The sequence below is a fragment of the Rhagoletis zephyria genome, unplaced genomic scaffold (genome assembly GCF_001687245.7).
Source record: "Rhagoletis zephyria isolate East Lansing unplaced genomic scaffold, Rhagoletis_zephyria_1.1 Rzeph_scaffold_00060, whole genome shotgun sequence".
Classification (NCBI taxonomy): Eukaryota; Metazoa; Arthropoda; class Insecta; order Diptera; family Tephritidae; genus Rhagoletis; species Rhagoletis zephyria.
Window position 1 is genome coordinate 60,038 of NW_016157144.1, and position 16,435 is coordinate 76,472.

A 16,435-nucleotide genomic window follows, 5' to 3' on the forward strand; every position below is an offset into this window, starting at 1 on the left:
GCCTGTCTGTATATTTGTACGCGCATCACTCGAAAACTAAAGCATGGAATCAAATTCAGTTTTCACCGATGTATCGCTAGATGTCTAGCTTACAATATAGAAGAAACAAATTAGAGAGCTGCTGCCTGTTTGAAAATGTCAGTTCAAGTAAATTGATACGATAAAGTAAATATTGCAATATGGCTGTCAAAAGAAAGAGGCAAAGGCTTACAGCTGGAAGGTGGAAGGTTTCCACCCACTGTTGCCAACTTAGTGCTTTTCTTAATTCGAAACGCGAAAAATTTTGAGTTTGTTGCTTGGTGCGTTTTTTGGTGCTTTTTTTAGTTTGAGGATACCCAAACTGTAAATCTGAAACAAAAATGGAAGTTAAATTTAGAATGAAAGTTTCGTAAGGAACTTTACAAAAANGGGGGGGGGGTCTTTATTAGAGTAACAGAAGCCAAATCAACCATTTTTAGAATTTTTGCCTGTCTGTCTGTCTGTTTGTCTGTCTATTGTCTGTCTGTCTGTCTGTATGTTTGCACGCGCATCACTCGAAAACTAATGCATGGAATTGAATGCAGTTTTAACTGATGTATTGCTAGAGGTCTAACTTAAAATATAGAAAGAAAAAAATTAGAGAGTTGCCACCTGTTTGAATATTACAGGTTAAGTAAATTGATAAGAAAAAGTGAATATTGCAATATGGGCGTTAAAAGAAAGAAGTTTAAGAAAGCTTACAAACGGAGGGTTGCCACCTGTTTGAAAAATTTTATTGAATTAAATTGATAAAATAAATGAAATCTCTATTTGTAATTATAATAAAATTGTAACTGATGATCTCTGTACATTATAGATATTAAAGAAAAATTAATATGGGGGTCTTTATTAGAACTACAGAAGCCAAATCAACAATTTTTAGAATTTTTGTCTGCCTGTCTGTATATTTGTACGCGCATCACTCGAAAACTAAAGCATGGAATCAAATTCAGTTTTCACCGATGTATCGCTAGATGTCTAGCTTACAATATAGAAGAAACAAATTAGAGAGCTGCTGCCTGTTTGAAAATGTCAGTTCAAGTAAATTGATACGATAAAGTAAATATTGCAATATGGCTGTCAAAAGAAAGAGGCAAAGGCTTACAGCTGGAAGGTGGAAGGTTTCCACCCACTGTTGCCAACTTAGTGCTTTTCTTAATTCGAAACGCGAAAAATTTTGAGTTTGTTGCTTGGTGCGTTTTTTGGTGCTTTTTTTAGTTTGAGGATACCCAAACTGTAAATCTGAAACAAAAATGGAAGTTAAATTTAGAATGAAAGTTTCGTAAGGAACTTTACAAAAATGGAAACAAAATCACGGCACAATGACAATCATAAGCGAAAGGGCCTATGTTTGTCAAAAAAATATGTGGAAGAACTTTAAATCATGCCAGAATTACATACGGTAATTTGCCATTGCCTGTAAAAACGTCCATGTTGCTGGGACCAGGAATAGATCTTTAGACCTTTAATTCGGGCTGAATAGCATCTCTTAACAGTAAAATGAATAACGAACCTTCGACAGCTAAGGAAGAAACATTAATTTTTAGTAGGTATACTGCCAGCCCATGTTCTTGTGCGAGTAGGACGTGCTTTGTTGTGCTCCCGAGTTTTTCACATTTTACTTGACTATTTTTGCTATTTAAAATTTCCACTGCGGGCATATAAACGTGCGCGTGTGAAACAACTTTTTTCCTGTCCACCAGAACCTGAGATTGTTTTCCGTGATGTCAGCAACACGTAAAAATTCACAACGCAAAGCTTCATCAACACCTCCAAAAACTCCACAAATCACCACATCGGCTGTAATGAAACTCGATGAGCAAAGAATCTCCATCATTCAAGAGCTGACAACTGTAATTAAGAGCTCTGAGGAAAGAGTCATGCAGAAAATTGGTGAGTTAGCTGGGGAAATAGCAAACTTAAAATTTTCTTTAACCGCTATTGAGACGAGAGTGACTGAGGTTGAGAACTCTTGCGTCAAATTTAATAATATGCACGGTGAACTTGTTGCTGTTCGTGCCCAGCTCACTGAACTGCAAAGCGACGCCGTCGCCACAGACATCGTAATAAACGGAATCCCTCAAACTGTTGATGAGAATTTGCCTGACATCTTCGGTAAGCTATGCAGTGCAGCGCACCACAAAACTCCGGCACTGCGTGAGGCGTTTAGATTGCGAAGTGCGAAAGGCAAAACGCAAAATAATAACAGCCACGCACCAATCATCGTTAAACTGTGCTCTTCACATGACCGGACACAGCTCTTTAAATCAATTGCTGCCCTGTGCAAGTCCCGTAAAAGATCTCTCACACTCTCTGACATCGATCAGCCCGGATATGGGAGTGTATATGTGCATGAGAGTTTGCCAAAAGTGTTGCGTGAGGTGATATCGTACGCCTCAGAACTCCGGAGAAAAAAGCTACTAACGTCTGCGTTCTCAATCAGGGGCAAAGTTTATATCAGGCGAAAACCAAACGAAGAGCGCCAATTAGTGTGCAGTACCGCTGACGTGAATACTCTTTTAAGCATAACATAAAATCATTCAATACACTAACAAAAAGAACACTCGCGCGTTTTTGTCAACATATTTTTCTCTTAACTAGTATTTAGTTTAGAATTTAATATAATGTTAATTTACGCTTCTCCTTCCCTTATGTTTCTATACCTGCGCTGCACATATTTTTCTTTATTTCTAACTTTTTGTTTGTTAACTTCTTTCGCTCTCTTACTCTTTCTTTTTTTCAAGTGCTGCAATTTGTTTGGCATTTTATGTGGCTTTTTGCTTGACATCAAAGTGCAATGTCTTCGATACTTTTGTTGTTTTGAATATTAACAGCCGCTTTCGTTCTAAAGACTATGACAGCACGTTTAATATGATGCGCATACTTGGTAGACAAAGAAACGGGTTAAAAATATGTCATCTTAACGCCCAGAGCTTACCAGCTAAAATAGATGAGTTCAGATACATTTTTGAATCGTCTGACATTGATGTTGTATGTGTTTCCGAGTCTTGGTTCTCTGCGTGGCATAGTGACAATTTGTTTTGTGTTGATGGATATAAACTTTTTCGTTTAGATAGACTTGGGCACGGTGGCGGTGTTGCCGTGTTCGTCAAATCTAGTTTGTCCTGTAGAATTAAATGTACATCAGAGCCTTATAGTTCAATTGAATACCTCTTTGTTGAAATCATGTGTAATCATACAAAGATACTCATAGGATGTGTTTATAGACCTCACAAACACATTGGTTATGATAATTTTATAGATTTTATTGAAAATCTTAGCCTCAGCTTTAGTGATATTGTAATAGCTGGAGATTTTAACAGTGATTTGCTGACTGAAAACAAATTTTCACTTGCAATGCAAAATCTGGGTCTTTTCCCAGTAAACACGTCAACCCCTACACATTACACCCAAACAAGCAGCACGCTCTTGGACATATTTTTTGTAAGTGATAGGTCGAAAGTTCTAATCTATGACCAGCTCTCCGTCCCAAATTTCTCTAAGCATGACCTCATTTTTCTAACACTGGATTTTAAGTTAGCTTGTAATACGGTTTCTTATTCATATCGAGATTTTATGCATATTAATTATGAGCAACTTGAAGAAGCTGTTGATGCCATACCCTGGGAGTATGTTTACACTTTGGTATCCACAAACGAGCAGGTGAATTTTCTTCAAACCAATATAAGTTCCCTATATGAACAGTATGTGCCGCTTGTAACAAAATCAGGCAATATTCGCAAACGGCCTTGGTTCAACAACTATATAAAGGGTCTTATTCAGAAGCGCAACAAGGCATATAGAAAGTGGAAACACCTGAAATGTGCAGCAACATATAATGTCTTCAAGGGTCATAGAAGAGAAGCCACCAGAGCCATTAAATTGCAAAAACTGAAATACTATGAGCATCAGTTTAGCACAGCAATAAGTTCTAAAAAAACATGGAAATATATTCGTGAAATAGGGATTGGCAACAAAAGTAATCATGTTTCAGAGAATATAAACGTAGATGAGCTGAATGAGAAATTTGTACAATTATCCGCCTGTAGCAGTAATATATGTCGTGAAAAGTACAGTGTATGTATGAATGGAACAATACCTGGTTTTACCTTCTCCAATATTGATGATTGTGCCGTTGTCGAGTCCGTCCTCAGTGTGAAATCTAATGCGATTGGTATAGACGGAATTCATCCGAAATTTTTTAAATGCTTATTGCCTAAAATTTTACCGTACGTAACTTATGTCTTCAACAGCATTTTGACCACGTCTGTTTTTCCTCACTGTTGGAAGTCGGCAAAAATCATTCCAATTAAGAAATCTAATGGGGATTTTAGACCCATCGCAATACTACCCTTTTTATCCAAGGTACTTGAGCGCATTATGCATACTCAGATAAATTCTTTTCTGAGTCGAAACCTGCTGGTGAATAGGTACCAATCTGGTTTTAGATCCAACCGAAGCTGTATAACGGCGCTAATTAGGGTATCAGACGACATCAGACTAAACATTGACAACGATCGCGTGACTTTATTAACACTTCTGGATCATTCCAAAGCTTTCGACACTGTTAATCACGATCTTCTAGCCTTGAAACTTAGCAACTTGTTTAACTTCTCGTCGACAGCATTAAATTTAATAAAATCATACCTCAATGATCGCTCACAAGCTGTTTGGGCCGGTGACATTATATCTAACTGCTTACCCGTAACTAAAGGCGTTCCCCAAGGCTCGACTCTCGGTCCTCTATTGTTTGTGTTATATGTAAACGATCTTCAAAGTGTGTTAAAATATTGTGATATTCATGTATATGCAGATGATGTTCAACTATATGTCAGTTGCCCTTTTGTATCCGTTAATAATTGTATTAGTAACCTCAACACTGACTTAGATCACGTTAGCAAGTGGGCCTGTGACAATGGGTTACTTTTAAATCCAAGTAAATCACAGTGCATCGTTATTTACAAGAAGACTTTCAAACTTGAGGGCTACAGTGAAGTGAAATTGAACAACTCTGTTATAAAATTTGTTGACACTGCAAGAAACCTAGGGATAATTTTCAATAGAACCCTATCGTGGAATACCCACATTTATAGTGCAATAGGCAAGGTTTATGGCATGCTCCGTTCATTATGGACTATTCAGCACTTTACCCCAGAGAAAATTCGACTGCTTTTAGCTAAAACATTTCTGTTACCAACCTTATTGTATGGATGTGAACTGTATGCCAATTGTGATAGTCTGTGTCGTGGCAAACTTAATATCCTCTACAACAACATCGCCAGATACGTGTATTGTGTAAAACGTCGTGATCACATATCTGTTTTTGCCTTAAAAATATTTTCTATAAAGTTCGACGATTTATTAAAAGTAAAATGCCTAATGCTGCTTCACAAGGTAATTAACTCTCATGAGCCCAAATACCTTGTTGAACGAATTCAATTCACGAGATCGGCCCGATCACTTAACCTGCTTAGTATGGCATACAGTTGCCTTGTATCTGAACGTCAGTTCTTTGTTTTTGCTGTTCGTCTTTGGAACGCTCTGCCATATAAGATCAAAACTATCCGAAGTACATCGCACTTTAAAAATGAGCTCTTACATAATTTTTGCCCTCTAAATTGCTAAGATGCACGTACACATATATTTTTCTTTTTTCTAATACTTCTTTGTTCTTCTTCTCCTCCTTACACATTTTTACAACCTACGGTTTCCCTTAATGTTATTTTTAAGCTTTTATAATTAAATTAAGTTCAAACACTGTAAAATAACTCATGGTTGTGTGTTTGATTATAATAAATGAAAATGAAATAAATGCTACAATAAAATTTTGTATGCATACAAAGTCCATTGAATCCTCCAATAAAAAATTTGGTGCTTCTTTCGAAAAAAACGCGATTTTTTTGGGGTTTTAGTGCTTTTTCAAATTCAAAACTTGACAACACTGTTGCCACCTAATTGAAAACTATTATTTAATTAAATAGATATCATAAATTAAATACTGCAATACTGGCATCAAACCAAAGAGGTTCGCAAGTTTTAATGCCGAAAATATTTTTAAGGGATTTGCCACGTGTTTGAAAACTTTTATTCATTTAAATTGGTAAAATAAATTAAATATTACAATACAGATAAGAAACTAAAGTGGTTTAGGGAGCTTAATTCCGAAAATATTTTTGAAGCGGGTTGCCACCTATTTGAAAAGTGTAATTCAGGTAAATTGATAAGATAGGCTAAATATTGCCATATAGGTATCAAACGAAAGTATTTGAGAATAATAAAATTGTAATAGGTTTTAAAGAAAAATTAATAGGGGGTTTATTAGATCAACAGAAGCCAAATATAAAATTTTTATAATTTTGGTCTGTTTGTCTGTATGTTTGTAAGCGCATCACGCAAAACAATGTATGGAATTAAATGCAGTTTTCACCGATGCACACATTGCTAGAGCTCTAATTGAAAATATAGAATCCATTGTTTTTTTTTTTGTTTTAGTTTATCGTCGATCATTATTCCTAGGTATTCGAATGTATTAACTTTTTCCAGTGTGTCGTTGTTTATATTTAGAGTTAGCAACGGACTGTTCTCAAAATTTCGCACATTAACCACAAACTTAATTTTATTGACATTCAATTAAGTGTGTTCAAACATAATCAATCGCACTTTTTTGGAACTTCTGTGTGGAAGGTTTTACGCAGAAAAAAATGAAAACTTTTTGTTGTTGCTGCCAAAAAATTAAGAAATCTGAGACGTCACACTTTACAATTTCATACAGTTTTCTGTACAATGTAATTCACTAAACTATTAAAGCGCTGCACCGATTTGGTTCATAATTAAAACATATGCCAGCACCTTGAAAATAAATATTTCGACCAAAAATTTACTCCGTATGTAGCTCGGGATATTCCTTAAATTCTTATACAGACTAAAACGTAAAAAAAACAGTATATGCAAATGCATATATTGCAAATGCAATGCATCAAAAACCACTGAATAGACCTCCGTCAGATTGTCGGAGGTTTTCTTACATATGGGTAAGGCTTCCTCAAGTGGGCCCCGAATTTACCAAGATTAATATTTTTCAATGATATTCAGGCAGCGCCGAGTTTTGTAGTCGAAAAGTACACTGTGTAAATTTTGTTGCAAAATTCCATATAGTTTTTTTTTAAATCAACAATTGAAAAATTTTGCAGTGTTTTGGAAATTTTTATTTTTCTTTGAAAGTAAGTGTCCGAATGAAAAAAAAATTTTGGGTGCAAAACATTAAACTATACAATTAAATTATTAGCGTTACAAAAATATTTTTTTTTGCTTTTAAATAATTTTTTTTATGAAAAATTTAACATTTTAGCAATTCCTGCGCCTAGTGGACGAAAATTTGTAACAACAACTTCTGTAATAAACATTTCTGCATATATCTATGAAAACATGCGTGCATTTCGATGTAGTTTGGTCGGAAGGAATTTTTATTTGCCAGCGTGCGGGGCCGACTCGATTGCCCGATTTGTAAAGAAAATACGAAAAATGTTAATGTAAAATTTGTCCTGATATAATGAATAGTACCAGGTTGACCGAGCTTTGCCCGGAGTGCATATACTTTTTCAAGTCTTCAAGATTTAGATAGCTTTAAAAAAATATTTTGGAAATAGAAAACAAAAATTGGATTTCGATATCTATTAAGTAAATTTCTTACTCCAAAATTTAGGTGGCAACCCTATTCCGAAATACGCTGGAATACATATGTACTGGGTATACATAAAAAAAATGCTGATTGAAATTAACAAAATAAAAATTTGTATTACATAGAAGCGTGGCTACCCTAATGGAAAATATTTTCTGACCAAAGTTCTCTACAATACCTTTCATTTGATGTTAATGTTGCGATGTTTTAGATAAATTGGGCAGTATCAAAACTACCCATGAGTAGTAATATTTCACCTTTTTTTCTTAACAAAAAATTAAGTAAATATACGATTCAAACAAGGTGGCGACCCTATTAAAAATATTTTTGAATTAGGGATCTTTAAAATACCTTCCATTTGATACCCATATTATGATGTTTTAATTAATTTGTAACTCATTTGGAATAGGTGGCAACCTTATACGAGTCTTCTCGGAGATATTACCTATTCAGATAACCTTAAAATCCATTACATTATCTGCGTACAAAATTTCATCAAAATCGTTAGAGCCGTTTCCGAGAACGCTGTGGATATATATATATATAAGTTACGGACGTTAGGTCCGTATAAGTCAAAAAAATAATTTAGTTGGGCCAACGCGCCCAACAGTTCTAACTACGAGTTACAAATTTACAACACAAATTTTGGAATCTAACACAGTTTATTCTATTTACACAATTACAATTAGAATTCTTAATCTAAACCGTAGCGTTACCGTCCCGAACTCGACTGCCCGCTTTGTGTCCGCTGCTTCCCTTTATAGCCAATGTCCAGCAGCAGCGTACCTGTTGCATAATTGTTGTCTGTGAATAAGTTCGTCCGTTAGTTCCCACACTTGCATTATGGGTTGATGCTATTTCACAAGTATGCGAAATAGTATTATGCTGACGATGCGTCTGGAGTAATGCAGTAGCATACGTATTAATCGCTGGTACTAGTCATGGCCTTGACTTTGGGTGTTAGGTTGCCGTGCGCCGTGAGAATGTAATTGTGCTGACTTAGCGGCACGTGTAGTGGGCAACAGTGGGAGCGCCGCAGCGAGTTAACTCTGGGGAGTGTTAACTTTTATATAAAAGAGAAGGTATAATGCATGTATTTAGATACACACACATCATGTACACTTTGATTTACATAGGAATACAGCCTAACGGTCCTCATCAAATTCAATATCACGTCATGTCGTAGAAAAAAGTTGAAGTTGTACAGCACAGCAGTAAAGACGCAGAAATACACAAAATTTTAAAAGTATAGCGCATTATTCGCATACTAGAAAAATTGTGTTTTATTAAAAACTGCAATCGCAAACAACAATTCTTTTAAAATTTTGTACTCGAAATACTTTTGCAACGTGAAGTCAAATATTTTACTATGACGAATAATTGCAAAAAGTGTAATGCCGTGGACGACGATAATATGGTCCAATGTGACACGTGTGATGGATGGTTCCATTTTACCTGTGTCGGAGTCGATAGCTGCATAGCTGAAGTAAGTTGGAGCTGTGACGCTTGTGAACACAGTGCATCGGCAAGACTTACAAGACCCATCTCTTCATCATCGCCTACGACCAATATTGGAGGAACAACAGTAGATCGTCGCGTACATTTTTCAGTGATCGAACCGACTGCATCAGTGATCGCAACTGCTAATCTACATGGTAACCAGATATTTATCGAAGCGCATGCAAGGACACCTGGGCAGACTACTCAATGTGTACGAAGACCAATTCCGGTCGTACAGAGTACTTCAACGGTTTCGCAAACTTTTCCCGGTACAGCAGCGTTCACCAATCCAATGAATTTCGTATCATTACCAATCTCCGAGAATCCGAAGACGCCAAGCGTAATAAATACGCATCACAATGTATATGCGCTGGGAGGCGTTGAGTCAATGCTAAATGCAACTGGCCAAAATCATAGTTCACCAGTAAGTCAACGAAATCTGCAGCTTGAGCGACTAGAGGAGGTGTTCAAGATCCAGCAACAGTACCTGGAAAATAAATATAAAATTTTATCGCAATCTTCGGAATCTATCTCGTCGAACACCTTTAGTTTACTCAACAATGGGCCAACAGCTACGCAACTAGCAGCAAGGCAATCTATACCAAAACAACTGCCTATGTTCAGCGGCGATCCTGAGGAGTGGCCGCTATTTATCAGCACATTTGAAAATAGCACTGCAGTAGCTGGATACTCAGACGCGGAGAACCTCATTCGTTTGCAAGCTTGTCTCAAAGGTAAGGCTCGTGACATAGTGAAAAATAAATTATTTTTGCCATCTATGGTTGCCGACATAATCCAAACGCTAAAGATGTGTTTCGGTAGACCTGAGCAGATTCTTGAACGTGCAATGAATAGGGCTCGCGCAATGCCTCCTATTAAAGATAAATTAGAATCACTGATAGATTTCGCCTTATGCGTGAAGAATATTTGTACAACTATGGAAGGATGTCAGATGTATGCACATTTACACAACCCACTTCTCGTCAAAGAATTAGTCGACAAACTTCCGAATAATCAAAAACTCAACTGGGCGATGACTCCTAAAGACAATGCAATCCCTGCTGTTAAATTATTCAGCGACTGGCTTTACAAACTTGCTGAAGCTGCTAGCATGGTCGTATCTTTTACGCCAACCAGAGGTAGTTCAGTAATGAACACTCACACCGTTGCGTCGCAGGACGAAGTACACCAGGTTGATAGAACCCTTTTCAAGAACAAATTGTGTTGCTGTTGCAAAGGTTCCGATCATAATGTATCGCAATGTAGCGTTTTTAAAAATCTCCCATTAAATCGTCGGTGGGACACTGTAAAATCAAACAGTCTTTGCCGACAGTGCCTGGGTACACATAAGCGCAGGTGTTTTGTGGAAAAGGTGTGCGGTATAGACGGCTGTACTATAAAGCACCACAAGTTACTTCATAAGACAAACGTCTCGTTAATCTCGAACCGACAAGCTACGAAGTCTGATATGCTCCCGCAATCGGACGCCCAAGTAAACACCCATAGCCACAGCGCTGTCGGGAAACAACCATATTTTAGGATCGTCCCAATTTTTATACATGCAAACGGGAAAATGGTAAAAGTTTTCGCCTTTTTAGATGAAGGTTCAGCAGTAACATTAATCGATAAGAATTTATTTGATGAACTTGGCCTTAAAGGTACACATGATCCTATATGTCTACGGTGGACTGGTAACACGACACGCTCCGAAAATGAATCAGTGCGAGCAACAATCAAGATCTCGAATGCTACCAATAGGCGTACATATAAATTGAATGGTGTGCATACTGTCAACGCCCTCGACTTACCTGAGCAGTCGATCGATGCTGAAACAATAGCTAAAAAATATCCGCACTTGAACGGTTTGCCAATCGAATCTTATAATAAAGTGAAACCATCGTTACTCATTGGCGCTGACAACTGGAAATTAGCTGTTCCTTTAAAAGTAAAAGAGGGAGCGTGGATGCAGCCAATCGCTTCGAAAACGCGTCTAGGCTGGACAGTTCAAGGCGGTCAGAACGATCACATTTTTGACTTCCGACTCAACGTTCACTATTGTGACTGCCAGAAGGGCTACCTAGAATTACATGAGAGAGTAAAGGAGTTCTTCAGATTGGAGTCACCGGACGCATCAAATTTGTTATCTGCAGAAGATCAAACGGCCGTAGACTTAATGAATGCCACATGTCGCAAGGTTGATGGTTTTTACGAGATTGGTTTGCCATGGCGAGATCTAAATGTATCTTTACCAGACAGTTACTCAAACGCGCTTAACCGAGCCATATGTCTCAAGAGGAAGTGTGCTCGAGATCCAAATTTGAGAGCAGAAATTCAGCAGCAAATTAACAATCTAGTATCAAAAGGTTATGCTGAAAAACTAAGCACACCTGAACTTCACATAGAAAGGGAAAAAGTATGGTATCTTCCCATATTCGTAGTAACGAACCCAAATAAACCGGGAAAGGAACGTTTAGTTTGGGACGCTGCAGCGAAGGCCGAAGGGGTATCGCTAAACGACTTCCTGCTTACTGGTCCAGATATGCTCAATTCACTGTTCGAGATATTGTTGGCGTTTAGAGTAGGTAAAGTAGCCATATGCGGTGACATCTCCGAGATGTTTCACCGTATCAAAGTCAGAGAAAGCGACCGACATGCTCAGCGATTTTTATGGTGGGACAACGATGAAGAATCAAAACAACCGAACATTTACGTCATGCGAGCATTGACGTTCGGAACGAGCTGCGCTCCTTACATTGCGCATTTTGTGCGCGATAAAAATGCGAGCTGTTTTGAAGAAGATTTTCCACGAGCGGTAGAAGCGATCCAAAAACATCACTATGTGGATGATTTTATAGATAGTGAAAACAGCGAGCAAGCAGCTTTAGAATTAGCTCTGCAAGTTAAGCAAATTCATGCATCTGCCGGTTTTAACATACATAGCTGGACCTCCAACTCCAAGTTCGTCCTCGAACAACTACGTGGAGATGCGGCAGAAATTCAAGGCCCGAAAGAGTGGGGATCTGCGGCAAAAATATTAGGTATGTTTTGGGATTCAGCTAACGATTCGTTTAGATATATTTGCAGATTTATGCGATTACGCCGAGATGTCGTAAACAACTCGATCGTACCGACAAAAAGAGAGATACTTCAAGTACTCATGTCAATTTTTGACCCGCTCGGACTTATAAGTTGCTTCACTATAGGGCTTAAAATCCTTCTCCAAGATATTTGGCGATCTGATATTGGATGGGATGAACCCCTAAGCATAGATTTATATGAAAAATGGTGCCATTGGAAGTCAAATATTGAAGTTATAAAGACAGCGAAAATTCCTCGCTGCTATTCAGAGTTTTTACAACATGCGAAGGAGGTTCAACTTCACATGTTTGTGGATGCTGGCGAAAACGCATATTCAGCTGTGTGCTATTTGCGTGTTGAGCATACTAATGGCATCTCCGTTGCACTCGTTGCCGCGAAATCAAAGGTTTCGCCTCTAAAGCCATTGTCTATACCTAGACTAGAGCTTCAGGCCGCGCTCGTAGGAGTAAGACTAGCAGGTGCAGTACTTAATGTTCAACGCATACCCATAACAAAACACTATTTTTGGACGGACTCGAAGACGGTTCTAAGGTGGTTGCGAATGGACCCGAAGAACTTCAAACCGTATGTTATGCATCGAGTCGGAGAAATTTTAGAGTCCACAAACGTATCCCAATGGGATTGGGTACCTTCGAAAGAGAACCCGGCCGACTTAGCCACGAAAAGTTCAGTTCGGCTTAACTACAAGATGTGGTTCTCTGGTCCACAGTTTTTACTATCTCAATCGAATGAGTGGCCTCATTGCGAAGAGTTCAAAGGCGACGAAATCGACCAAGTCGAACTAAAACGTTACGTGCTGCAAATAGACAGGGTAATTCAAAAAAGTTTATCGCTGGACACAGAATATTTCTCGGATTGGAAACGCTTATATAGAGCAGTTGCGACGTTCTTGCTGTATATGAATAAACTGCTTGCAGCGACTAAAACGCAAAAGTTTAATAAAGCCATCGATTTTCAAATGATTCAACGAGCTCAAATAATCATAATAAAATATGCTCAGGACAGCGTATATCGCGAAGAAATAAACCTCTTGAGTCTCGGTAAAGCTCCGCGTAAGCATAGCCAGCTTGGCTCTTTGAATGTATATTTAGACAAGAGCGGAGTAATTAAGAGCAAAAGCCGCGCAGAGCACCTTAACAGTCGTGCGGACGTTATTGTGCTACCAAATTCACACCATGTTACATTTTTAATTGTTCGCTCGATACATGAAAAATTCCATCACCACATGCACGAAGCTATCATTAATACAGTACGCGCACAATATTACATACCTCGACTACGAGTCTTGTACAGAAAGGTCCGCAAATCTTGTCAGCAGTGTAAAAATTACACCGCTAAACCAAATGCGCCACAAATGGCGGTATTGCCAAGTGCGAGGCTTGCAGCCTTCGAAAGGCCTTTTACTTTCGTCGGAATCGATTTCTTTGGTCCACTCTTGGTGAACGTTGGGAGAAGGCGGGAAAAACGGTGGGGTGTTTTATTCACCTGTCTAACACTGCGCGCTATTCATATGGAAATTGCGCACAGCCTGGATACAAGTTCTTGCGTTATGTCGATCAGAAATTTTGTAGCTCGCCGTGGCTACCCCCGACAAATCTTCACCGATAACGGCACGAATTTCAAAGCTGCGAAAAAGATCATATGCGCGGAGATGAAAGAGGTAGATTTTTCACTACTTATGTCAACATTCGACCAGATCAGCTGGAAGTTCATTCCGCCAGCAGCGCCTCATATGGGAGGGGCTTGGGAACGGCTCGTGCGGTCTGTCAAATCTGTTTTGTACAATATTATGCCGTATGCAAACTTCAACGACGAAAGCCTCAAAAGTAGCTTATGCGAAGTAGAATACATCATAAATGCACGCCCCTTAACTTTCGTTTCACTCGAATCAGACGACGACGATGCTATTACGCCAAATCACCTTCTGCTGGGTTCGCCGGATGGCTTCAAACCCGTGTGTACCGACGAATTAGACCTAAGAAAACGTTGGTACCAGACCCAAAAGTTCGCTGACATATTCTGGCACAGATGGGTTAAGGAGTACGTACCCATCATCTCTAGACGTAGCAAATGGTTTAATAAGGTACCGCCGATACGTGTTGGAGATATTGTCGTCATAGTCGACGAAAATTTGCCAAGGAATTGCTGACCGAGAGGTAAGGTGATTCGTATTGTGACAGCCAAAGACGGACAGGTGCGCAGCGCGGAAGTGAAAACTACTTCAGGAATACTACACCGCCCAGCTACCAAGATCGCAGTGTTAGACGTCGGCTCTTCTGGGAGTAAACTCGTCAAGCCGGACTCATTTACGGGCCAGGGGATATTGCCGCCGATAAGTAAAGCTGAGTAGTGTAGTTCCTATGTTATTATGTTACTTATGTATTAAATTAGCATTTCTGCTGTGCTTAAAAGTAATCTCTTTTCTGTTTTGTACTGTTATATATATGTAAGTTACGGACGTTAGGTCCGTATAAGTCAAAAAAATAATTTAGTTGGGCCAACGCGCCCAACAGTTCTAACTACAAGTTACAAATTTACAACACAAATTTTGGAATCAAACACAGTTTATTCTATTTACACAATTACAATTAGAATTCTTAATCTAAACCGTAGCGTTACCGTCCCGAACTCGACTGCCCGCTTTGTGTCCGCTGCTTCCCTTTATAGCCAATGTCCAGTAGCAGCGTACCTGTTGCATAATTGTTGTCTGTGAATAAGTTCGTCCGTTAGTTCCCACACATGCATTATGGGTTGATGCTATTTCACAAGTATGCGAAATAGTATTATGCTGACGATGCGTCTGGAGTAATGCAGTAGCATACGTATTAATCGCTGGTACTAGTCATGGCCTTGACTTTGGGTGTTAGGTTGCCGCGCGCCGTGAGAATGTAATTGTGCTGACTTAGCGGCACGTGTAGTGGGCAACAGTGGGAGCGCCGCAGCGAGTTAACTCTGGGGAGTGTTAACTTATATATACAAGAATTGCTCGTTTAATGTAATAAGATGAGTCTATAGGAATGAACATACATATATAAATATATACTATATAAATACATATTATTAGTACAGAAGCAAGAAAATAAAGAATTTTTTACCAAAGAAACCTCTTCAGTGACTTTTTCTTCGTCTGGTTTTTCATGCAAATCCAAACCGGATTTAAAATTTTTAAAGTTTAGGGAAACTTTGGAATTTTTGAAAACAACACCTTTACCAAAAACTTGCAGTTTAGCTTCAAAAGCACGAATGAGAGCTATGTGTCATAATTGTAACAGTTGTATTAGTACATAAATATATGAAGCTTTATGTCAAATTATTGAAGTTCATCTAAAGCCGGCCCTGACTTTGAATCGAAACTCAGCTTCACCACGCATATTAATTATTTTGTTTCGAAATCATTCGCAAAGTTGGCTTTTATCCGTCGTAACAGATCTGCGTTCCAAATCTTGATCCGGCACTACCACATCTAACAGTCCTTACCCTCTTATTTAACTACTTTAACTCGACTCCAATTTTGCAAGCCACGTATTTTCCACAAACCTTCCTTTATTTAATAAGGCATTCACATTGAGCCACTAACTCGTGTTTATGGGCCATTTTGGAGTTTAAGCCTTAACTCTACTCTTAAATTCGGAGTTTACCATACAAAAAATTTCGTTAAACTCTCCTTAAACACCAATTTTATTTGGAGTTTATGCGAATGCAACCCTTTTTTTGACCCGATTCGGTTTGTGACTTTGATAATCCAAACTCGCAACCAACTTGCCGACAGTTAGTCTGTTCCCGTACTGCAGGATTTAATCAGAATTAGTCCGAAGTCGTTGTGTGCACGTAAGTCTAGAATATCAACAATCTAGCGATGCAAAAACCAAAAATGTGGCTCGACAGAACTTTTTGTGCTGATTTCAACCCTACCAAAATTACCTGGCGAAATTAAAATATAAAAAAGATATCAATGGTTAAATTTAAATTTTCGAATTTTTTTTTTAATATTAATATCTTCTGAACAACATAACCTATTAAAAAACTAATGACGTCAAAATAAAGATAATTAATTTTTCTTTCATCTATATTAATAAAAATGTTGTGTTCGTATGTCACGGTCGTCAAAACTCAAGAACGGCTGAACCGATTTGAATATTT

General features: G+C 38.3%; 1 protein-coding gene across 1 annotated transcript; it reads left to right on the plus strand.

Moving 5' to 3' along the window:
• Positions 1-1,742: 1,742 nt before the first annotated feature.
• Positions 1,743-14,961, plus strand: LOC108369901 (uncharacterized). The gene is made up of 6 exons (XM_017625114.1): positions 1,743-1,911; positions 3,281-3,462; positions 3,556-3,681; positions 3,724-4,095; positions 9,087-13,189; positions 13,769-14,961. Exons 1-6 carry the CDS (start codon positions 1,743-1,745, stop codon positions 14,442-14,444), a joined length of 5,628 nt encoding a protein of 1,875 aa, XP_017480603.1. The 3' UTR covers positions 14,445-14,961.
• The last annotated feature ends 1,474 nt before the right edge of the window (positions 14,962-16,435 follow it).